Consider the following 25,620-nt stretch of genomic DNA (forward strand, 5'->3'; position numbering starts at 1 on the left):
ATGCGCATGTGTTTCACAAATGGTCCAGACACTGATCACAAATGTGGATTCAATTTGTGCAGATAAATGAAGAGTCACCCTTGTATAACACTTAATACGATTATATTTTTCATTGCATTGTGCTGAACTTCAGTTTCATAATCGAGTAAATTATACAGTAAAATCTAACTGTGCAACATTGACACTTCTAACAATGCTTCTATCAATGATTCTTAAAATCATTTAGAAAGTCACTGCTTTCTAAATGCTTGGTAAATGCTTTACAAACTGTTTAGAAATGCACACACATAGACATAAATTAAAAATATCCCATACAAATGGTCTGAGTCACACCAATGGTTAGTTTTGTTTTATTATTATTATTATTATTATTATTATGTTTTTTTCTCAATCATTTTTCCGGTACATGTCCTAAAAACTGTTACTAAAAGAGCAGTTCATTAATTCAAACCGTTACATTTTTTTTAACTATTCCCCAAAGGCCATCACATTTCATGCTATCAGCGAGATTCTGAGAAGTGAGCAGTGCTTGATAACCCACTGAATTGATTTTTATGATGATGATGATACCAATTTATTCTGGTGCCCCTTGGATACCGAGGTTTCATGGGTTGGTGATGTGACACACCACAAATAGAAGGAACATTTAGGTCATTATAGAGACACAATAACTTAAAAGACCCAAAAGGTAGCATTTTTTTAAGGGCATTGAGTGGCTTGCCCAAAAGATAAGAAGCCTCTTCATGAGCCATCTCTTTGCCGTGGTTGAGTGTTTTGCGTGCCCCGATGATCCTAGGATAAATTGTATTGTGCTTTAAGCCCCTGGTAGGGTTATCCAAGGTAAACCGGTCTGCTTATGATGAGAGAAATAAACAAACTCAAAATGTGCTCACCTGAACGCGGGTCACCGGGGCCCCCCTCTAGAGCCATGCCTGTTGGTGGGACTCGTTGGCAGGTGCCCGGTGGCCCGGCCTGCCCATAGGGCACAGCCCGAAGAGGCAACGTAGATGTTAGGTTCAAGCAACCTAGAACATTTAATAAACAACAAACATGAAGAAGCAAGGTTTTCTTTCTTGCAAGGAAAGCGGACAGGAACCTGGCCTTCTCAGATCTCCTTCCGGTTTGATTACAGACCCTTTCCACTCCCTATTTATTCATTTGGGATGGCCCTAGGTACAAAAGTCAATGCTGCCCTAAAGGAATTTGGAGGAGTGGTCTTGGCAACAACGCAAACAGTTCGTGATAGTGGGGGGTGGTGGTGCGCTTCCATGCTGTAATATTCTTTGTCAGGAACTCAAAGACCAACCCCCACTCTTTGCAGGGGGTGCAGGCGAGTGTCCATGCTATTCTGACCTTGGTGATGTGACAGTTCTAATATACATGTTGCAAGAACAAATATGAGATAACCTAGATTCGGTTAGTCTAACATTTCTCTCCTGTTTATCACATATTTGTTCAAATTCTCACATCACCTTACATTAGTCAGTATGATTTTTGACTGTAGAACTATTTTTATAAAACCAAACACATTTACACTCGGAGGCTATGTTAATATTCATTCTCTGTCTGGCTTCACCAATTAGTAGTGTTTTTGATTGCAAAGATTAACATTAACTTTCATACACAATACACCCGCAGTGATAAGTCAATTCAAAGAAGTCACATCATCACATCTTTCAAAGATATTTCATCAATTTACTTTTTATGTGAAGAGGGTGATGTTACCTGCCCATACTATCTCTGTAATTGTTTATGCGTAAAAAATGGCTCTTTCACCATTTTAGAAAGACAAATGATTCCTACCCCCATAGGGAGAACCAAAAATGACTCATGAGAGTTTGGATTGCTCCAGACCCTTTAGTAGGGAAGGTGCTAGATGCCTTCTAATTCACAACCTGCTTGGTTGGGCTCTGTGACAGCTCTCACAGCTCTCAGGCCGCTGGGGAAGCTCCAGAGAACATGCTCCCGTGATATCGAAAACAATCAAACATTGCCTCAAAAGTGCATGAGCTGTCTGTCAGCGGTACCTGCCTCTGGCAGCGACAAATGGATCCAAGATGATTGTTCAACGATCCTCATATCAGTTGGGGTCATCAACACACTTCAGGTGGACCTCGCCACCATGGACAGGATGAACACTTTTGCTTATGAGCGTACAGTCACACGGTTTTGATGGTTAGTATATAGTGTTAACCCAAGTGATTCCATTTGGGTAATTCTATGATGCTACCTCTACTCATTTATAAAACACAACAATCAAAACTAAGCTGCTCTTGCATTGTCTTGAAGTTCAACCAATCCATATGAATCACTTGAAATTAATATAAGGCTTGTCCATTGGATCTTCTTTTTGTTTTTGGGGTCTCTTGCATATTATACTTTACACATATAAAACATTTTTTTCATTTTAATTCAAATCATCATTAATCCTATGTCAGTTTATCCATTGAAAACCTGCAGTAATTTTTCATTAGTTTGTACATCTGTCGCATGGTATGCGGGTGCAGGTTGGATGTGCCAACTCAACTCTCCTCATTTCTTAATTCTTGCCTTTTTGAATAAAAAACTTTTACCTCTTTAATATTTTCCATCATCCTCTAAAGTAGTTCTAACAAAGTCTAATTGAAAATTCTCAACTGTATTCTGTAACGTTGTGGCATAGCGACGTGAGGCGGTGGAGGGAAAGGGACTCAAAAACGCAGGAGGACGGGGAGGGTTTGCTCAAACAAAAATGCTCTTTTAATAATAAAACAAGGCAGGAAAAGCAGTAGACAAAAACTTGACAAAGTAGCAAAATAAATGAGGAACGGAATATAACTCACGAAACTTAATTGGGACGACGGGGAAGAATGGAGGGCGAGTACAGAGGCACGGGGAACACAAATTGACGAGAGGTACAATAACCCGACGACTAACATTGAAAAGGCTGCAACTTAAATACACGAGGCTACTACAAGACAACGCGAAACAGCTGGGAGAGACAAGAGGCAGGGGAAGCTGATTGGGTGACACGCAAGGTCTGGAACTCTAATGTCACATTTTTATCATTTTGTTCAATCCTGCTATTAACTTTTATGTTTATTAGACATTTGTTTTAAAACCTTGCACAAATACAAATTCCCTTTTTCCTATGGTAAATAACATTCTCCTGACTTAATTTTACAGTTTTCAACTTTTGCACAGACTACAGTAATGATAAAATGTGTAGTTCCCATATCATTTGAAATCATCTGATCATTTCTAATGACCTCAAATTGCATCACATTTTCTTCCATTTCACATTTTTCTCTTGCACCATTTATCAATTGTTTATCAAAATGAGAACTTTAATTTTCATGAATTTAACTTACTCAAATTTGCTTTTGCTCTGTTAAATCAACTGCAAAACTGTTTAAATATTAAATCAAAGGTTACACAATAAAAAATCTCTTGACCTCTTAGCTTTCTCATGCTAAGTCTCAAAAGACACATTCAGTTGCTCGATTCCCCAAAGACTACTGATCTTTTACTCTGAATATTTTTCTTTTAGTTATTTTTTTCCAATTTAGAACACATCCCATTATGAAAATCTTTTCCTCAGAATAATAAGCACTTGGCACATAAGCACATAGGCAACTTGTGATTTGCATCAGTGAAGTCATGCTCACTTCCTCTGTTTTTATTGTATTCAATATTTCTGTAAGAAAAGTCACATTTATATTCAGGGAATAAAAACAAACACATTCCCAACATGTTCTCATAGATATCTTGTCTATCGTATGTAATTGAATTAATAACAGACTCTCAAAATATATCTATCTCTATATTAACCCCGATCAAATTAGTCCTCCCTCCTTGTCACTTTCTAAATTTATACTCTTGTTTTATCGATTCTGTAACAAAAATGATTATCCCAATATCATTATTTGATTTCAATTGATCCAACCTTCTCTGGCTATCTACCCCGATATAGCCTCACATGTAACACAACAACCTTGTGTATTTTGTTTTGTCTCAATGACCTATCAATTTAGCATTCGTAATCTCTTAATTTACTGTTTTGTCTCATCCAATCCTATCATCTATTTTTCAATTTTTACACTAAAAACAACAACTGAGGGCTTGGAATTAACCCTGTGAATGGACTGTTTTTTGCCCAAAAACCTCAGGTTTGACACCATCTAAAATTCCTAGGTTTGACTTCTAATCGCATAGACTAAATCATTTTAATTGTCCATTTCTAACAATTAGAGGCGCAAACATATAAGACATAGATCATTACACATAGGAAAACAGACAGACGAACACATGAGCTCACATCACACAACATTTACATCACCATCTTCCTGCAAGCCACTGTGAGTTTTGAATGCAGTAGTCATTCTCACTCTGTATTCAGGCCACTGTGACTTTTGAATGCCTTAGTCATTCTCACTCTGTCATTCTCGCTCAGTAATCCTCAAAAGGCTTATCTTTCTTTTGTTTTATTCTTCCGATTTCAGTCTATTTTTTTCCTCATTTTGAAATGCTGGGTTACTCTATGAATTAATCCTTACCCCCAAAGCCCCAATTTTCAACTATCAAGGGCCAAAATTCCATTTTAATTTCTTGGATTCCATAGTCCTCTAATATTATGCCAATATGAACCCATGGTTGCCATCCATACTTTTTGGTACTTCTGCACAATTTAAGTTATATGATCACGTTAAATTTTCAATCTCCTCAACAAATTAGTTTAATTAGTTTATATCTGCTTTATGTGGTTTTGTCACATAACAGTTATACCCTCTCCGTTTTCACTTTTTTTTCAACAACTCTCACTCTTGTTGTCAACACTCCTTGAAGCAGGATGCGTCCTCACGCTCTTCTCTATTGAACATTGTTTTCTTTTTCCTTCTTTACACCTTCTCTGTCTTTCTTTTCACATTCTTTTTACTTTTTTGTTTTGTTATGTTTTCACTCTTCATATTTAGCTTACTCTCACCCATTATTGTTTCCTGAAAAACATTTTTCTTAACCTTGTAGGGTTTTTCTTTGTTTTTTGATTGATTCCTGCAACACTTATTTTCTTTTTAAACTGGCCATTAAAGCCGTGTTCAGTTATCCATGTGTCTAAATATTGAATTTTATCAGAATATAAAATTCAATATTTAGACATGGGAAGGGCTGTCCGCGGCACGGTCAATGCCTTAAATTTAGACTGCGGAGCGTTTTTGTCCACATTTTTTTTTTTTAATCGCGCGAGGAGAGGGCAGGGGCGTAAAGCGAGCTTGCTGTCCACGGTATGGAAGAGTACTACATGAGTACGCTGCAAGGCGCTAAACCGCACAAGCACACAGATTGGATAATTTCTCACGGCACACCTGACAATATGTCGCGGAACACCACTGTGGTTGAAAAACACTGCAGTAGGGTTTATCCCAGTGGACTAGTGGGTTGCATCTCTCTTCAGATGGGGGGGATGGGTCCTGACTGTGGTCCGTGCTTATGCACCAAAAAGCAGTTCAGAGTACCCACCTTTTTTGCAGTTCTTGTTGGGTGTGCTCTCAAGCCCACCCTCTGGGGACTCCCTCCTTCTACTGAGGGACTTCATTGCTCAGTGGGCAATGACAGTGAAACCTGGAGGGCCATGATTGCGAGGAATTACCTCCCCGATCTGAACCCAAGTAGTGCATTGTTATTGGACTTCTGTGCTCATTACGAATATCCATAACGAACACCATGTTCAACTGAGGGGGTCCACATGTGAACTTGAAACCAAGACACCCTATGCCACAGTTCGCTAACTTTTTGGTTGTATCATTGGATTTGCGGCTGCATGTTTGGAAGAGAGGGGCGAACCTGACAACTGATCACCACTTGTTGATGTGTTGGCTCTGATGGTGGGGTAGGATGCTGGTCAGACCTAAAAGACCCAAACGTATCATGAGGGTCTCCTGTGAATGTATCGCACAGTCTCTTGACGGAAAATGTTTCAACTCCCACCTCTGGCAGAATCTCTCCCATGTCCAGGGGGAGACGGGGACATTGAGTCGGAGTGGACCATGTTTGGCGCCTCCGTTGGTCGGTCTTTGTTTTGGCGATAATCCCTGATCCTGTTGGTGTACACCAGTGGTAAGGCATGCTGTCAAGCTGAAGAAGAGTCCTATCGGGCTTTTTTGCCTGGGGGACTCTAGAGGCAGAGAATTTTCCAAGCAGAGTGTGGCTTCGGCGGTTGCCAAATCAAAACGTTTGGTGTGTGAGGAGTAAACGGCTTTGAGGAAATTCTGGTCCAACATCCAACCAGTAGTGCAACCTGGCGAGCACCTGGTTGCCAGGCCCGCACCCATGCGGCTCGATTGGGCTCACCCCAAAGCAGTAACATGGGCTTCATATTAATTCTCTGGCAGGGAAGGAGCCTTAGCTGGTGCGTGTGTGGCAGAAAAGTTCTGACTAGATATATTCGGATTGCCTCCACATACAGCTCGGGCACTGGTATCAATTTGTTTGAGAGGGGTTCGACTCTCTTCCAATCTAGAGTTGTAGCGGTGAGAGGCGCTGAGCAGGTGTGTAAACACTTATTGCAGTGCCTATACAATGGGATTTATACCAGTGGGCTAGAGGGTTTCCTGTGAGGCTTGACTGTCGTTTGTTCTCATGCATCAAACAGCAGTTCAGAGTACCCACCCTTTTTGCAGTCCTTGCAGGGTGTGCTGGAGAGCGCTCCCTCTGTGGACCATAGCAATATGCTGGGAGACTCCAATGATAGTGGACAATGTCAGTGAGACCTGGAGAGGCATGATTGGGAAGAATGCCCCCCCCCCTCCCCCTTCAAACACAATCTGAATTTGAGTGGTGCTTTGTTATTCTGTGTTCATCACAGATTGTTCATAATGAACACCACATTCAAACATAAGGGTGTCCACATGTGCACTTGGCACCAGAATACTCTAGGCCGTAGTTCAATGATCAACTTTGTGGTCGTGTCATCGGATTTGCGGTCGCATGTTTTGGACACTTGGGTGAACAGAGGGGCAAAGCTGTCAACTGATCAACACCTGATGTTGTGTTGGCTTTGATGGTGGGGATGATGCCGGTCAGACCTTGCAGTATCCTCGAGGGTGCTTGAGAGTTGGCCCGAGTTAGACTCGGAAAGGGTGTTCGACCGTGTCTCTTGCAAAGTCTAGTGCGGTGTCCTTTGAAAGCATGGTGTTACTCCGTTCGAGTTTCACATCATACTAGCTCAACTTCATTTGTTGTATTTTACAGACATTTAATGCCATTTCAAATGCCTTCACATGTAAACAAACCCAACAATGCCGTCAGAACTACGAAGAAAATGCAAACGTAATGAGGACACACATAAAGCTTCATGTAAAACAAGTCATTGACTATATCATCAACTCTCGAGTAAATACCCCTCATGCACACACGTATGCATTACTGTGCTACACAGACTGCTTTCCGGGGCATTTAAACCTCAATTAACTCGCATCAGCAATTAAACTTGTGTAAATACGTGACGCTGTCAAAAATTAAAATAATTATTAATAATTTAAAATATATGTCCAAAATTACAAATCACAGTTTAATATAAGAACATAATTTTGTTTCTTTACTATTAATTGAATATTAATGAAATAAAATAGCACAAACGTATTAAAAATGAAACAATAAATAAAGAAAATGCTTGCACTCACCAAAACAAAGGGCGGTCACAATCGATCAGTCTTTTCAATATCCCCCGATTTTTCTTGACCCCTTCATGCTCTTTCTCTTTGCGCTGAGATGTACAGTGTATCCGCTTGAGTGTCCCCAAAAGTTTTTAAAAGCACTGTAGTGCATTGAGGAGCTTCAACCTGAGATGTACAATGCTGTACATCCACTTGGGCACCCCCATAAGTTTTTAAAAGCACCAAAGCACGTGTGTCCAGCCGTGCTTTGGTGTCTGGATGGTGCCTTGGTTAAACAATTGAAATTTGCAAATCCAGTGTAACTCAAAACACCAAATCCATCCTTTGCAACCAGAATGCATTCCCAGCAGAACTATTTGCCAGGGTTAGCGCCCCTGATAGCCCAGCCAGCCAGAAAAATGGCAAAGACAATCTCATACCTCTGGTAGTTGAGCCAGAAAAATGGCTGCTCATAGTTCGTTGACTGGAATTGGCGGACAAAACATGTTCCCCCGCCCGGGATAGATTAGCTAAAAGCTACGCTACACCTTTAACACAGACCAGTCAGGCTAACACAGCTTAGCTTGGTTGCTGACCATAGCACCGGCTCGTGCAGTGAGCATTCAATCACATCATGTTCATCGTGAGGCCTCTAGATGGCGATCTTATGTCTCGATTGGCTATTGTAGACATCTATTCACTACAGTACAGTATATGCGCCCATTTAGATATCCATTTGTGAATGCAAGCCCGCAACTGTTGAAGCGGATGCCCCGCAGCCTTCCAGGAGCAGGCAGATTACATACAGCCTGGCGACACAATTCCAATTTAAAACTACAACACTGGCAGGAGCGTAACCAAATGGAATAATTGTCTATATAAATAATATGTATAATATATATACAGTACATATATTTAGTAAAAAAAATAAAATAAAATGATTTTCATTAGTTATAATTATTATAGTTTATTATAGTTATGATAATGATGCCAGGTTATGTTAGGCCAGCAGAGAAGGCTTTGCTGGCCCTGACAGCCCAGCGCTGATTTCACGACTGGTTTTGCACGATCCCCTGGAGTTTTCAGTACCGTTGGGAGTCCGAGGCTTACGGTGCAGCTAGACCAAAGCTGCCTGGAGCCACTGCCTTGCGATCAACAGAAACAGCTAGCCAGCTTGCGAGCCAGCAAATGGGCGGCCGGTTGGTGTCCAAGCCCCCGTCCTCCTTGTTGGCATTCATGTCTCTAAGCTGCGAGAACTCAAAAAGATCTCTATTCCCACCTGCTTTCCCATAATCCAACAAGTTGATCTCCTACGCAGACCCCGTGACAAACATCGAGGTGCCCACCATCAGTTTCTTGACTCCCAGTTGGTTATTTCATCCATCTGTTCGAAACATCGTGCAGTCAGTGCAGCTCATCCATGTCATCAACACCTTTGTGGTGGAATGTTGTAGCAGCTAGTTGATGCACAACAAGCTGAGTGTAAAACATGGAGAGAACTCTAATAGAGTGGATCCCTATGCCTAACTCACCAGACCGTGTAAAAGACATGGAGTAAACTGAAATTGGGCTTTTAGGCTTCATTCCTTAAGCGTCTCCAGAGAGTTTCTCCCTCATCAACTCTCAAATTAGAGTTTAATATTCAATCCCATACAGATGGATCTGCTTTGATTCATGCTCATGTTCTCGACAAAGGACTTAATCTGATGTGCCTCACGGAGACCTGGCAGAAGCCTGACAACTATAGCTAAATCTTGCCTGTCCTTCGGGCTATTAATATCATGAGAACACCCGGAGCTCAGGGCATGGTGAAGGTATTGCCATTCTACAAAAGGACGATCTTGAACTGTCCACTCACCTCCTATCCACTTTTGAATGTTTTGCTTTCAAGTCCAAACCTCCTTTGTCCATGACTCTGCTCTTCATTTACTGTTACAAAGCACCTTATTCATCTCTGAAATCCATGACCTCCTCACAACCCTCTGTACCACTTCCTCAATTATCATAATTCTTGGTGACATTAATGTCTATGTGGACAACCTTGCCTGTCATTTCACATCTAAATTCACACAACTTTAGGAAAATTTGTACACTTTCCCAACCATAGAAAGGCTCACACACTGGACCCCTACACAATGGATGTCTCTACCCACAAGGTCATTTGAATGGAGCTCCCCTTTCCCGCCTCTCAGTTCTGAAAACCGCCATCCTCAGTCCTCTCCTTAAAAAAAGCCCTTCCTCGACCCCGAAGTCCCCCTCTAACTACACGCCAATCTCAAATCTTCAATTTCTTTCAAAACTCTGAGAAAATTGTGTCAATTCAGCTTCACAATCATCTTATCTGCAATAACCTGGGGAAAATTTTCAATCAAGATGCCGCACTGCTCATAGCACGGAAACCCCTTGTGTCAGAGTCACTAACGACCGCTCATGGCAGCGGATGCCTTACTGATGCTTTGGCCCTACCTTCTTCACCTTGTACCTGCTACCCCTCAGACATGTCATAAGCAGGCCTGGAATTTCATTCCACTGCTATACTGATGACACACAGCTACTGTGTATTTGAAAATCAAGCCAAACCACTCAGCATCTCCTCCACCTCTTTCCCTAGCCATGGTCACCACCTGCCTGGAGGAGACGAAGATGTGGATGAATACCAATTTAATGTAGCTCAACACTTCCAAAACTGAAATAATTCATATTGGTACCCCCATCAGATCAACCTATCTCCTATGAGCAGTACCACTTTTTCTGGTCAAAACATTCCTCTCTCACCTGTCATCACAAACCTTGGACTTAAATGTGTCATGTCGTGGCATGGCGACGTGAGGCGGTGGAGGGAAAGGGACTCAAAAACGCAGGAGGACGGAATGAATCAGACGAAAAGAACCAAAAACTATTTAAACTAAATCCAAACACCCCAGACAGAACGTGACATAACCCCCCCCCCCCCCCCCCCCCCCCTCTCAAGGGACGGATCCCAGACGTCCCTGTACGAAAAAACCCACAAAAAGAAAAATACCCGGGAGGGCGACAGGCGTGGAGGAGGGAATAAAGCTCCCCTAAACAAAAACAGTCCCTGAAAAACACCACTGGCGTAAACTAGAAGTCTAGGTGCCAGACAGGCTTAACCCAACAGGAGACAGTTTGGCGTCCGCAGACGGGGAGGGCCCGGACGGGTGAGTCTGGAGGGCGCCAGAGGAGTCAAGCCCGGCAGAGTGAGGCTGGAGGGCGCCCGTGGCACCAGAAGAGGAGAGTCACACGACGTGAGTCCGGAGGGTGCCCAGGGCGCGGCAGGAGCACCAGAGGCGAGACCAGTAAAAGTGAGACCGGAGGGCGCCCGAAGCGCCGGAAGAGGCGAGCCCAGCGGAGTGAGTCCAGAGGGCGCCCGGAGCGCCGGAAGAGGAGAGACCAGCGGAGTGAGTCCGGAGGGCGCCCGGAGCGCCGAAAGAGGCGAGACCAGCGGAGTGAGTCCGGAGGGCGCCCGGAGCGCCGGAAGATGCGAGACCGGCAACGTGAGTCTGGGAGGTGCCCAGAGCGCCGGAAGAGGCGAGCCCGGCGATTTAAAGGAGCTTTGCGGAGGCCAGGAGGCGTCGGCCGGATGTGGGCAGTGGAAGACCCATGAGGCGCTGGCTGGGCGCTGACTGGTTTTGGGCACTTAGGCAAGGAAGACCGCTGCAGAGGCGCGACGTCGGACTCTGGGGGCTGCCACAGCCCGGCCTGAGACTCTGAGGCTGACTAAAATGCCGAGGCTAGGAAGTCAAAGAGCAGCGGCAGCACCATGACTGAGGGTTTGGGAGGTGCTGGCAGCGCCAGAGATTGAGTTTCCAAACGCGGCTGTGGCAGCTCGGACGGACAGGGGAACCCGGAGGGCTCGGACGGACAGGGGAACCCGGAGGGCTCGCACAGCCTGGGAAACTCGGAGGGCTCGCGCAGCCTGGGAAACTCGGAGGGCTCGTGCAGCCTGGTAAACTCGGAGGGCTCGCGCAGCCTGGGAAACTTGGAGGCCTCGCGCAGCTTGGGAAACTCGGAGGGCTCGTGGCGCCGGAATGGGGGTGTGCAAACGCCGTGGCGCTGGAATGGGGGAACTAACTGCGTCAGCCTGCCGCCTGGAAGGTTGGTGACTATCAACAACACCAGAAAGGGAAACGACCGAAACGGGGGGAAGTGCATGTGAAGGGTGTGGCTCAAGATATTGGTGTACTGGAACAGGAGCTGGATGACGAGACGAGTGATGAACCCTGCTGTGGCTCCCCCGCCGGCCACCCCGGGAGGGGCAGAAGGCCAGACCGGTGCCACAGTAGGGTTCTCGGTCATGGAAGAAGGAACTATCAGAAACAAAATCAAATTCATCATAGTCCAACTCAGCGGGACTTGAGCTAGAATAGAGCAGATTGACATCTAACTCCTCACAATAAGACTCCGAAGGGCAATGGCTGAAATAAGGATATCCTGTTTCAATATCGAAATTTTCATAGTGAGCTGGACTGGGATAAACAAAATTAGGGCTGGAACTTGAGTGAAATTCAACAAAAGGACAGTCATCTAAATCTGAATAGTCCGAATCTAACGTGTAATGAGGGGTGCGTGTAGGTGAAGGTGGTTGCTCAGACAGAAACGAGGGAGGTGAATAATCTTCACAATCAGAGAAATCAGAATCACGAAGAACATACGGGGGCTAAATGGTGGAATACGGGAGCTCGGAAGATCAACGGGGAACGCGGAGGAAAGCGACGCGGAGAGAAGAGACTGGTGACTTACACGGGGGGAACGAGGACAAGCGACAGGCTGAGGACATGGGCCAGCAGTGTGGCGGCGCTTTGTACGACGCCGCGAGCATCCTGCTGATTCCATTTTTTGTCGGATTATTCTGTCACGTCGTGGCATGGCAATGTGAGGTGGTGGAGGGAAAGGGACTCAAAAACGCAGGAGGACGGAGAGGGTTTGCCCAAACAAAATGCTCTTTTAATAATAAAACAAGCCAGGAAAAGCAGTGGACAAAAACTTGACAAAGTAGCAAAATAAATGAGGAACGGAATATAACTCACGAGACTTAATTGGGACGACGGGGAAGAATGGAGGGCGAGTACAGAGGCACAGGGAACACGAATTGACGAGAGGTACAATAATCCGACAAAGGCAACAGAGGGACGGTGGTTTAAATACATGAAAACTAATTACAGAAAACACACTACAGCTGGACGGGGACAAGAGGCAGGGGAACCGGATTGGCTAACACGTGAGGAGCGGGGGCACACGGTCAACAGGTGGACGAGATAAAACTAACGATTTTACGTCTGGATCTCTGGCAAGAGCTTAAAAAAACTAAAGTATACAGTACACAACACAGCACCGTCAGAATTCTAATAAAAGTGCGAAAGCGTGAGCACATTACCCCCATACTTTAATCGCTCCACTGGCTTCCCATAAGGTTCTGGATTGAATACAAGATTTCCCCCTTTACACATCAGTGTATCTATGGTAAAGCCCCCACATACCTCAAGGAACTACTCTCCCCACATTCATCAACTCGCTACCTCCGCTCTTCTAACACCAACCACCTTAAACCTGTAAACACAAACATATAAACCATGGGTGACCGGGCTATCTGCTCAGTCACTCCCAAACTGTGGAATGCTCTTCCACCAAATCTAAGAGCACCACAGTGTCGTTTAAAAGAGGTCTTAAAATGCACCTTTTTAGTAAAGCATTTACTTAAGTTACTGTTCTTTTGAAGGTCATGTTTTTATACTACTATTTTTATTGATGCTATGTTTCAGTTGTCTGCTTTGTCTGTAGCACTTTGAGATTTTGATGATTGGAAATTTATTATAAATTATTATTATTATTATTATTATTATTATTATTATTATTATTAGTCTTTCTATTGTATTGTCGCAACACTGCAAAACGGGACAAAAAAATGCAAGAAAAATTTCACATGAGCATTGTGTTCATTTCTTTTCTTTTCTGCAATGACTATGAACCCTTGATGCCATGAACCGCTCTACCTTGACAAAGTATTTGGTTTCTTTTGCAGCTGGATCCAAATCACATGAAAAAACTGTGAAACAAATACCAGGGACCCCAATCCCTAAAATAAATGGTGAGTCATGAGTTACAACACCTTTATCAATCTGGGTTATTCATTTGTCCTCTACGATGAGATGAGATACATTAAATATCTTTTTGGAGCTTTTATCAATGTTAGAATGCTATTTCCTCACCAAAATCAGACGCAAAGTGGCTTCATTGAAACATCTCTGAACAGTCAGAAAACGACACGGTCTTCAGACTTCTCGCTTTGTTAGTATCTCTAAATGCATGGGCGCTCTGTGCCACCCATGCAAAATAAACAAATAACCATTTTCTCTTTGGAGCAGTGCTCTGGTACCACGTCAAGAAACAAGCATGGGGAGGTCACACGGTGAAAGATAGGGTTTAAGAAAGTCAAGCCTCTTACTTCAAGGCTTTAAATATAGCAATCAATATAACTCATTTTCCACAAGAAATAGTTTCATGATGAGACATTGCCAAATTGTAACATGCCTTTTGCTGCTTGTTTGTTGTGAAGGAAAAATATCAATTCGTAAGTAGGCATCTCAGTTTTCCCTCCCCATTGGTGTGGGTGATGTTACTCACTTGAGATTCATATTTGTATGTTATTTATTGATCCATCGAAAAATGAATGAGTGCAGTCCAAATTTACATAGGTTCTATACAACAAAGTGATTTACAATAGGTAGAAAAACTACTAAATTGTTGTCATTTAAATGTGTGGTAAAATTATGTTGTCACTTACTAAACTGTAAATGATTTATTATTATAGTAATATGGCTAATTTGCCTTTACTTTTGTATAATGTAATGCCAAAATTATGATTTTGTCAAGATCCTTGGGGGCTTGTGAAAAACACAAAATGTCACTGCTTTCAGGTAACATAGCACAATCATTTATGAATATATTTTTACTTTCAACCACTGAAAATGCTCAGTGGCATCAGACCTATTCATACACATCAAGTTTAAAAAAAAAAATAACGGCTATCCCTTTTATGGACTATATTAGCACAATTTTGCTAATAGCAAAACTACCGAAGTTGTTTACACAGTAGGCCCCCGGTTTACGAACCCCCTGTCTTACGTATTTTTCATCTTATGATGTGGACCGCAGCGTTTTTTTGTCCCCCTTTTACGCAAAAACCTTTCGTCTTACAAACCATTCAACATGCTGGTCAGTGTGTCCGCACACTGAACAAAAAATACTTAACAAAAATAACTTTTCTCGCATGTCACGGAAATGCCGATATGCTATTGTTTGATTAAGGCTGTCACGGAGATGCTGACATGCTATTGCCCGGCGTCACGTCAATCACAGAAATGCTGATATGCTATTGGCCGAACTCCCTCATCTTGTTTGATGGCACGAGCTGGTCAGTGTGTTGTAAAGACTTTGCAAACTTTTATCTGTTAGACATGGCTTCTAAAATTGCAAGTGGCAGTAAAGAAAGAAGTAAGAGGATGATGACAATAGAAACAAAGCAGGAGATAATAAAAAAATAAATCCGAAGGAGGCGCATGCATAGTTAACCTTACTAGTGAGTATAGCCGTAACCGCTCGACAATCGGTACAATTTTCAATAACAAGGAAACCATTAAAGCAAGCAAGTCTTCTAAGGGCATGACTTTTCTTGCCAGAGGACGGACCTCGGTCAACAACAAAATGGAGAGGCTACTTCTATTATGGATTAAAGAGAAGGAAATCGCCGGTGATATGTTCTCGTTTAAAAATAAGTTCTCGTTTAAAATGGGTTCTTGTTTAAACAAAAAAGTCATTGTTTAAAAAAAGGTCTTGTTTGAAAAAAGTTCTCATTTAAGAAAAAAAAATAATTCTGCGAGTACATATCTGCTCTCCTCCGCCTCCACCCACCACCAGCTCAAGTCACGTCGCCCCAAGGGTAAATGTCATTTTTCCTTTGTATATGTATGTTATTTAATTTAACTGTACCGTAGATTATATTACTAATTTTTAATATGTGTATAAAGTCGTGATGTTTTTACCTAAGGTTTTTGCACGCGTTGCACGCATTCACTAATTAACATAGGTTTGGATTGCCCTTCATACGGCGTTCGAGTTACGAGCCTAGCCGCTGAACGGATTAAGGTCGTAACACGGGGGCCCACTGTATATATAGACAGTGATCCCTCGCTATTTCACGCTTCGGGGGGGAATTGTATTGCAGAGAGACGTGCCATCAATATGCCGTATATATAAATATATATATATATATATATATATATATATATAACCCTATATATATATATATATATAACCCTATATATATATATATATATATATATATATAATCCATATATATATATATATATATATATATATGTGTGTGTGTTGTTTTTTGTTTTGTTTTTTTAAATCTAGATAGCTATAGATGGATCTGATGTCAATGAATATTTTGAGCAGTTGAAAGTAAAAAAAAATATTCATAAGTGCCCTTGTTATGAGGCCTCAAAAGCAGGTACTCTTTTTGTCCAAACATTGTGCTGTGTCGTGTTGAGTGATAAACTGCAGGTATCAAAAACTGGGCATGCATAAACAAAATTATATTCTGTTGCCATGACATATCGACATATCCAATGCTCTAACTATGTCCTATTAAAGGATGCTGTGTGTGTGTGTGTGTGTGTGTGTGTGTGTGTGTGTGTGTGTGTGCGCACAACATCGTTAGTTTCGCTATTAGCAAATCTAATTTATGCTATTATTGTCCATATAAAAGGGATATCAGTTTTTATTATTTTTAAAACGTAATATGTATGAAGAGGTCTGATGCCACTGAGCATTTTGAGTGGTTGTGTGACACTTTGCGCCACCGGAAATAATGGGCGTGTATGGACCCAACAGACACTGAACACAAAGTAACAAATGAGGAGGAAGTTTAATAACAAAAGGATCATGTAACACGTGACCAGGAATAGAGAATAAATAAATTCAATTCCTAACAGGGGCAGAACAGGGAACGAAAAGCGACCATGACAAAAGGAGTCAGTGCGAGTCCAGTAAGCAAAAGGCAAACCACTAGAGGGGCACGACCAACAGGATGGCGACGTCGAAAGTAGTGCCAAAAACAAGTAACAAAGTAAGGCGCTCGAAAAAAGGGCTCAAGGGGAGAAAAAGTAACAACAAAAGGAAGCATGGAAAATACTCACGCGAAACTTGGGAAACTCTGAAAAAACTCGGGAAGTAAGAGACACTGACACAAGTTCAGAGAATAATCCGACGGAGCCACCCTGCTCCGGCTGCGCTAAATAGGGGATGGAATTGAGCACAGGTGCGCAGCCGGTGGTTAGATAGATAGATAGATAGATAGATACTTTATTCATCCCCGTAGGGAAATTCACATTTCCAGCAGTATCCTCAAGTCGAGATATAAAATATGAGAAATAAAATACACAAAGATACCATAAGTCCAGTACAGAAGTATACTTAAGGTGCTTGTTAACAGTGTAAACAGAATAGTGTGAATCGTTGGAGTCTAGTGCAAGTATAATTAAGGTGCTTGTATAAAGTGAATAGTGCAGTGCAGAGTATGAGGTTTAGAGTTTAATGTGAGCTTTTACTGCCCCGGGTGGAGTTGAAGAGCCTCATGGCATGGGGGAGGAATGATCTCCTCAGCCTGTCCGTGGAGCAGGACAGTGACAGCAATCTGTCACTGAAGCAGCTCCTCTGTCTGTGGATGATGCCGTGTAGTGGATGTGTTGGATTGTCCATGATTGATAGCAGCTTGTTTCGCGCTCGTCGCTCAGCCACAGTTGTCAGACTGTCCAGCTCTGTGCCCACAACCGAGCCCGCCTTCCTCACCAGTTTATCCAGACGCGAGGCGTCCTTCTTCTTGGTGCTGCCTCCCCAGCACACTACTGCGTAGAGGAGGGCGCTCGCCACAACAGTCTGGTAGAACATCTGCAGGAGCTTTTTGCAGATGTTGAAGGAAGCCAGCCTTCTGAGGAAGTACAGTCGGCTCTGTCCTTTCCTGCACAGAGCTTCTGTGTTGGTAGTCCAATCCAGTTTATTGTCCAGCTGCACACCCAGGTATTTGTAGGTCTGGACAAACTCTACACATTCTCCTTTGATGGTTACTGGTTCCGGATGGGGTTTAGGCCTCCTGAAGTCCACCACCATCTCCCTGGTCTTGGTGGTGTTCAGGTGCAGATGGTTAGCGTCGCTCCATGAGACAAAGTCCTGGATCAGTTTCCTGTACTCCCCCTCCTGCCCACTCCTGATACATCCCACGATAGCAGTGTCATCTGCAAACTTCTGCACGTGGCAGGACTCAGAGTTGTACTGGAAGTCTGACGTATACAGGTTCCGCCCCTTACTCAGACAGGCCTGTCTTGTAATAAGATATAGCCCCACGAGGGGGAGACGTGACAGGTCATGACAGGTTGAAAGCAAAAATATATTCATAAATGTTTTTGTTATGACACCTCAAGAGCAGTGACATTTTTTGGAAGGAAAAAAAAAACTGTTCTGTTTTTCACAAGCCCCCGAGAGTTTAGGAACAAAATCATAACTACATTACTTTCCGTAATCACTCAGCCCTCGTTCTAATGTGCAGTGATTGAACATAGTTGATTATCAGTTTAAACATTGTCATACGTTCATGCATTTCAACTGCTGTTGTAGTAATATTGTGTTTTGTTACAGTATTTCATAAATAAGGTTTCTTTTGTTCCCCACAAGTTCCTGAGGATGTTTTTGCTCCTGATTTCCTGTGGAAAGGCTCCTATGATTACAAGGGACAGAAGCATCCAATGACAATGACAGTCGAAAGCTTTAATAGGACAACAGGAAGAGTGAATGTAACATTAAATGACAGTAACTTGGAGTTTCTGCTCTCTGGTGAGAAATCTACAAATTATCTGTTTTCTACATCCCCCCTTTCCTCCCATTATTTTTTTACGTTTGCCATTTTGTTGGCATTTGGCCTGGTAGAGGAACAACTCAAGAGAAAATTCCATTTGGGCTTGAGGATGTGGTGATCCATTTTTCCTCTTGGCCTTAGTTTTAAATTAATTGTCTGATGAGATGCTAATATGTAAATTGTGTAACGACAAACATGACGGTTGTATTGCCCTTCTTGCCAATGTTTTTATCTATTTATTTTCACACAGGGGTGTACAAGCACCATGAGGTGAGGTTGAGGCTTCAACTGTACCACATGAGAGTGCTGTCCCACAGTTCCTTGAGTCGGTTTACAGTCCAGACCTGGTCAATGGACGGATTTGTAAGTAAATGGTTAATGGTAAACAGATTTGCACTTCGGTGACGTGCAGTGAGGTTCATGGCTTGGGAGGCACTTTTGTCGTACATCAGATTTACAAACATACATGAGCACTCCCAAGCAGAGCATTCACACATTTCATGCAGCAGTTTGTTTAAAATGTCATATTTGTGTTCTTTAAGCATAGAACATATAGCACACAAAAAGGCACATTTAATGAATTGACTTCCGCATCTATTGACGGTTGCGACTGCTTCAATTAAATCATTCTGTATTTCTTATGACAAGCCAGAAAATTAAGTGGATGTCTTCAAATGGTTAGCTAATGGCCTATCATCTTTCTCAGCAAAACTAAGTACAGTCGGCCCCCAGTTTACAAACACCCTGTTTTACGAACAATTCGACTTACGAGCGTGGACCACGGAGATTTTTTGTCCCCCATTTACGAGCAAACCTTTCGTCTTACGAACAATCCAACATGCCAGCCATTGTGTATGCAAATATATTTTCGCTTAGCTGCGTCAACAAAATCAGCAGTTGACGCTTGTGACAGTAACGTGAACGCTATTGCTCTTACAACGTCACAGTCACTGTCTCAGTCACGGTGTCAGTCACGGAGTCAGTCACGGAGATGCCAATATGCTATTGCTCGATTAAGGTCACCCGGTCTCACTCACGGAGATGCTATTGGCCGGCGTCACGTCAATCACAGAAATGTCGATATGCTATTGGCCGAACGCCTTTATCTAGCTTGATGGCACAGCTGGTCGGGATGGAAGGAAGGAGAGAAAATGAGTGAAAAACGGAAGGAAGGAATGTTGTGAAGACTTTGCAAACTTTTATCTGTTAGACATAGCTTCTAAAATTGCTAGTAGCGGTAAAGGAAGAAGTAAGAGGATGATGACAATAGAAACGAAGCAGGAGATAATAAAAAAAAAAGAGGGAGGCACACGCATAGTTAACCTTGCTCGTGACTATGGACGGAACCGCTCGGCAATCTTCTAAGGGCAAGACTTTCCTTGCCGAGGTACGGACCTCGCTCGACAACAAAATGGAGAGGCTTCTTCTATTATGGATTAAAGAGAAGGAAATTGCTGGTCATATGTTTTAGCATCTCCGTGACTGACACCATGACTGAAACAGTGACTGTGACATTGTAAGAGCAATAGCTCTCCTCGTTTTATTCCAAAGATTACAAAGAAGGTGGTTACAAGTTTCAAAATAATACCATGTCGGGAATTGTTTTTGTCTGTAGTGTGAATGTGTGTATGTGTATATTTGTGTGTTTGTGTGTGTGTGAGTGAGTAGGTTAAGAGGTGTGCAAGCAATGTGTTCTTATATGATAACATATATACTTTTATATATATATATTGTATATATATACAATTCTTCCATCAAAAATGATCATGATTGACTGGTCATACGATCAGACATAGTGCGTTTAATGAAATAATAGGCTACTTTGTGGAAAGTACGGGTGTAGGCTATTGAGCCATATAGACCAGAGCCAATGGAGGGCTTGCACACCACAAGAGGAGAGTAACACAGTGCTCGGAACAGGCGGACAGGCGGGAGTTTGCTTCTCCCCCCTTTAGCCCTCTCCAAGATGTTCACAAAATCTCAAGCTCTAAGTTACGCATCCTATGAACTCTCGCTCTACTTTTTCCAAATAGCTGCCCCAAATGTTAACTAACCTACTAGTGACACAGAGTTCCCAGAATTGGGCTCCACAGTTTGCCTTGACTGGAAAACTGCATGCGCCTAGCTCATCCAAAAGGCCACTTTGCTGATGTCTTTCTGGAAATCCTCCGCTCACCTTGGTTTCTCTCAGCCACCCAGAAAACAACCTGGCAGGAGAACACACACTAAAAGGCATGTTAGATTCACTATATTGTTCTCTACCCCTCCTATTCACAAAATAAAAACCTCACAAAAGGACAATATATTTTTTTTTTAAAACAGTAGTTAATTTCTTGAGCCTTCTGTAGCAGGACTTTCACTCCCTTGAATGTTTCTTTCCTTTTTCCCAATTTGTGTCCATATAACCAAACATCTCTCTTATCACACTTATTTCCAAGTAGGGGTGATCAACAAACATACCTTCCTCTTTTGAAAAAGGCCATTCGAGTGGAAGAGAGCCAAAAACAATGCTCCTCTCCTCACAGGCCTGTTCTAAAGGAAGCTAAGGGCTCTTCTGCCCCCCTCGGGTCCCTGCAATGTCTCACTAATCTGTCCCACTAGCTGTGTACTTTGCAAGCAGCCTACGTTTAGTGTCTAATCTTTTGTTTACATTCTTTTTCCCAATTGTCTTTCAGCAGCTTCTAAAATCCATTATTTAACATTTTCCATTCTTCATAGAATTACAAAACCTACCTGTTATAAAATGTTCTTTTATTTACCAACCCAGTGGATTCTAGCAATGTCAGTTTCACTTGAACATCATATTTCAACTCTTCTCCTCAACACATCCTCACCGGGGTTCCTGTACAATTATCCTTTCATGTACATTTCAGCTTTCATCTCCAGTAGTCCCTACATAAATATAATCCTTTTGTTTTAAATGTTTACACAACAATAAAGTAGGAAAAACCCAACCTACATCTTCAACTGCAGTAAGTTAATGCAAGAATAGCCTCATAAAGGCAGCAACATAAATCACACCTGTTAATTGAATAGAATGCTGACCAAATCATCCCAGCTGTACTTCTTCTTTCCATATTTTTCTCTGGCCGATGCAGCATCTGATTGCCCAATGTCAGTTTTTGCCAATCTTTTGTCCCAACACACAAAATTTACTATTTTGGGGTGTCTGACAATGACAGAGACAGAAAACACAAACACGCACATACATGCACATATATGAACACTTGGACAAGATTCTAAACATGGCTGAGAGCTCTCACATAGGCCTCAACAGACACATACAATGACGTACGACGACATACAATTTTAGTGCACTTCAACACACACACTTTTCTAATTTTGGTATGCATTAATATACTCCATAACTTACGATTTCCGGCTCATAGCTCTGCATGACATTTCGAAGCATTCACAAGCTTCTTTTTCATAGTGAGTTTTAAACTCACATGTATTTTACTAGGCAGCGTCGTTCGCTTTTCGTGTGAAAGAACACTAAAAGCTCAGGCGTGCTACTGCTCTAAGAAATGAGAACTCACATTTCAATTAAATTGCAGAGAGCCCTAAATCACAGGCATATATCTCAATAACTCTACCTCCCGGACTAGAGCCCTGCGCAGGTTTTTGCTCTCTTATCTTTTTTTCTTTTTCTATTTTTTCTCTCATGGAGAGCACACTTTACTTTGTTTCTCTTTCTCCCATTCTTTTCCACTTGTCTATATTGTCGGCCAATTGTACTGGGTTACAGCTGACTTGAGTCTTTTTAGTAAAACACACAAAAGCTTCCCCAAATCTAAGATTTAGAGACATGTTTGTGTGAGTGGGCTCACGACAATCAAACTGTGCGTGACTTCGGAAACCCACAATAGGTTGTTTTGATTCAGAGAAATGTAAGTGGTAATGCTCACCGCCCCAACCGCACCGCGGTGCCAAATCCCCAAAACGGCGAGAGTTCTCACCCCTTACCGTGGCTCAGCACCACTGCGCAACCAGAAAGAGAGCATCAGCAACTCCCCTTCGAACTGCCGACAACGCCAAGTGTTGTGGAGGACCCAAAGACTTTGAGTCACTTACACACACAATCTGGTTGAACAAACGAGAGTGAGAACCCCCTTTTATTGTTGAAGGTTTAGCTTATATAGATTTGGTTACACAACAACATGGGTTGGAACTTTCCATTATCCTGATAAGACATCACCAGACAGTGAAATTGAACCATATTAGGTCAACCCTCCGCCAGTTGCTTACCTTTATGTACTCATGGCGGTCAGCCCAACAGGTCAGCACTTCGGGGCGTCCATAGTTCAAGATCACTACCCGTCAATTGTAATACATGTTGATTGTAGGGCAGAATTACAATTACAAATACAGTTACACAAGTCATTATATCTCTCAGCTAATTTGTGAAAATGTAGTTCATATCGTAATTGTATTTGAACTTTGAATGGCTACATAAATAGAGACAGGAGGCCAGGCCATCGTGTGCGCGTAAGGCCTCCGGATGAGGGCACAACAGCGCTATTGTTGCACAACAGCATCTGTCGCGCTGTGTATTTTGGTAGTCTCTTCTCCGTAATTCATTGTGACAATTGAAAATTAAAATATAATCCAAAATATTCAAATATAGTATAAAATCGGCAAAGTAAAATTGATAATTATTTTTAAAAAGTCACTAGTATGAATAAACCATATATTTATTTTTCCTTTATATTGTTTTTCTCTCAATGATGGGAGAGGAGGCCTCACCTCCTTTACCTCGTATGACTGCATATTACTGTTGCACTTATATAGTTAGTGATTTTCTACCTTGCACTTATATAGTTAGGGATTTTCTACCTTTGGTTCTCAAAGTGCTTTACTCTGACTACTCATTTGCTTACTGATGACATAAAGCATCAGGAACAACTGTAGGGTCAACTGTGATGGACACTCATCTCAGTTGGTATACAACCACTCTACCACTGAGTCAAGACTCCCCAAGAGATCAGACACTAACCCACAGTATTTTTATTAGTGTGTGCAGTCTATGAAAATGCAGGAGTCAAATTCTGTGTTATTTAGAAAGACAATGTGTGGTTGCCACAATATTACAGTCTTCATCATGTTCTCTTTTTTGGACAATGTGTTTAGATTTACACAGTTGTCATTTTTCTACCTCCCCTATTTTATTCTTACAGCATCACAAGAACATATGCATCTGCAGAAACAATGACCACATTGAAATGAATCATTTTGTTAGGTTCACTGAGCTAATACTCACCAAACCCAATAACTAAAACAAGAAAGAGAGAAGGCACGTATCTGCTCATGCATGAGGAGAACGAGACAGGATCACAAAGGCTGCAGTACTGCCACGCTCGGAGGCGCTTCCCCGTTCCCCCTAGTTTTATTATCTTAGAGATTCCCTAGGTTACATGAAAGTTCAGGCCCTAAAGGGTAGAAATGCATGGGGGAGCAATATGTGCAGCCGGAACCCAGAATCTTGTAATACACATTTGTGAAAGCTGAGTGCGCACCTGTGTGTGAGTGGCACAATGCAGTATGCAGCAACATGTTCCAGTACGCCGAACGCTCAGGTCCACAACACTTCCTCAACCAACTTCTTCTTTCCTGGGGAGCCTTCAGGTGACCCTGGATGCTGTTTGACAGGGCCCTGAAAAGACTTCAACAACCGTTATCACTAACATGACCCGGAACGCACCTGACATGTGTGGGACATGTTGCTACCCTAATATCTAATAAAAAGGTGTCAAATGTATAATCACTATGTGAATCAACAACAATAATAAATCATCTCAACAATTAAGAACATCTGATCAATATAATTGCTAACACATGATTGATTGGTACACGTGCTTTACTCAACTGAGTACTACTGATTGCTGTATTAATGACTTCATTTAACATGTCATAATTGATTGGCACACCATTGATTAATTACTGATTTATTACGCAATAAAAATGAAAGGTTTATCAAATTTCCCCAACACATTTCATCACGTTTCATTTTGTTTGCAGATATTTTACACTGTCTGCCTTTTTTTGTCTTTCCCCACTGATTATTGGTTTAACAAGTTCAGTCTATCTTCACAAAAGGCAGACGCGTAATTGCCGGTAGATCCAGTACACAGCACGGAAGCCCATGACTGCATAGGGGCCCATGGAGAAGTTAAAAAAGAAACAAAACAAAAAAAAAACTTCCGAACGTCCTCGAGATCTGGAGTTTGACACCTATGGGTTAGAGGTACTAGTTTTAAGCTCACCCATTTCCCAAACACAAAAAAGAAGGAAGCAGATTTTATTTTTGAGAAATACTACATAACCACTTCAACGACAGGTATAGGACTTCTGTGGTTGTGTTATTCATCCAATAAAAAATGGCACCCACCACGGCACACGTCTCTATTTCACTAGAGAAGCACTTAGTAACATCGGTAAAGTTCATCAAGAACTTCCATCTATAAGTCTCTTCGTTGGTCTGAGGATGATATCCCGATGACACCATCCTGGCTACCAAAATCGATGGCTGGTCTGTTACACAGTTTGGGTAATGCCAGTATGACGCGCGAGCTTCGAGCCATGGGCCCATTGCCACACTGACGACCAGAGCCTGGGCACCACCAGCAGCTTTCCCTTGGGGCAGTCAGCGTGGTCAGACCCCTGCCTAGCCGCCTCAGCCATATATTCCCCTAGATGCCAAATAAGGACTCTCTCCACGCAATCATCAGAACAGCATCTCAATGTGGCCTTCATGGGCTCCGTCCTCAAAAACTTGGGAAAGAGCATTGAGTTTGCTATACTTGGTCTGAAGGTGATGTGATAGTTGAATCGGGTGAGAAAGATGGACCACCTGGCTTGTTTAGGGTTGACATGGTGTGCAGTGCATAGGCTAGGATCTTATGATCGAAGAAAATGGTAAAAGGATGCTTGGTGGCCTCCAACTTGTGCATTCACTCCTCCAGCACCTGGACGACTGGACACACGACCCGGACATTCATGCCGCCGCTCTCGTTGACAGTTGTCCAACCGGATAGTTATGCTTATCAAGTCCTCCAA

At 42.5% G+C, this 25,620-nt stretch overlaps 1 protein-coding gene across 4 annotated transcripts in view; it reads left to right on the plus strand.

Moving 5' to 3' along the window:
- Nucleotides 1-25,620, plus strand: part of LOC148425860 (CUB and sushi domain-containing protein 3-like) — a 627,928-nt gene that overhangs the window by 551,616 nt on the left and 50,692 nt on the right. For all 4 annotated transcript variants that reach the window (XM_088410975.1, XM_088410976.1, XM_088410977.1 and 1 more), the window contains 3 exons: nt 13,672-13,737; nt 18,384-18,542; nt 18,815-18,927. In XM_088410975.1, the coding sequence (XP_088267101.1) occupies nt 13,672-13,737; nt 18,384-18,542; nt 18,815-18,927 (338 nt within the window). The remainder of the gene's footprint in view (nt 1-13,671; nt 13,738-18,383; nt 18,543-18,814; nt 18,928-25,620) is intronic.

Source organism: Hippichthys cyanospilos, chromosome 3, assembly GCF_059441005.1.
Source record: "Hippichthys cyanospilos isolate Australia breed blue-spotted pipefish chromosome 3, RoL_Hcya_1.0, whole genome shotgun sequence".
Lineage (NCBI taxonomy): Eukaryota > Metazoa > Chordata > Actinopteri > Syngnathiformes > Syngnathidae > Hippichthys > Hippichthys cyanospilos.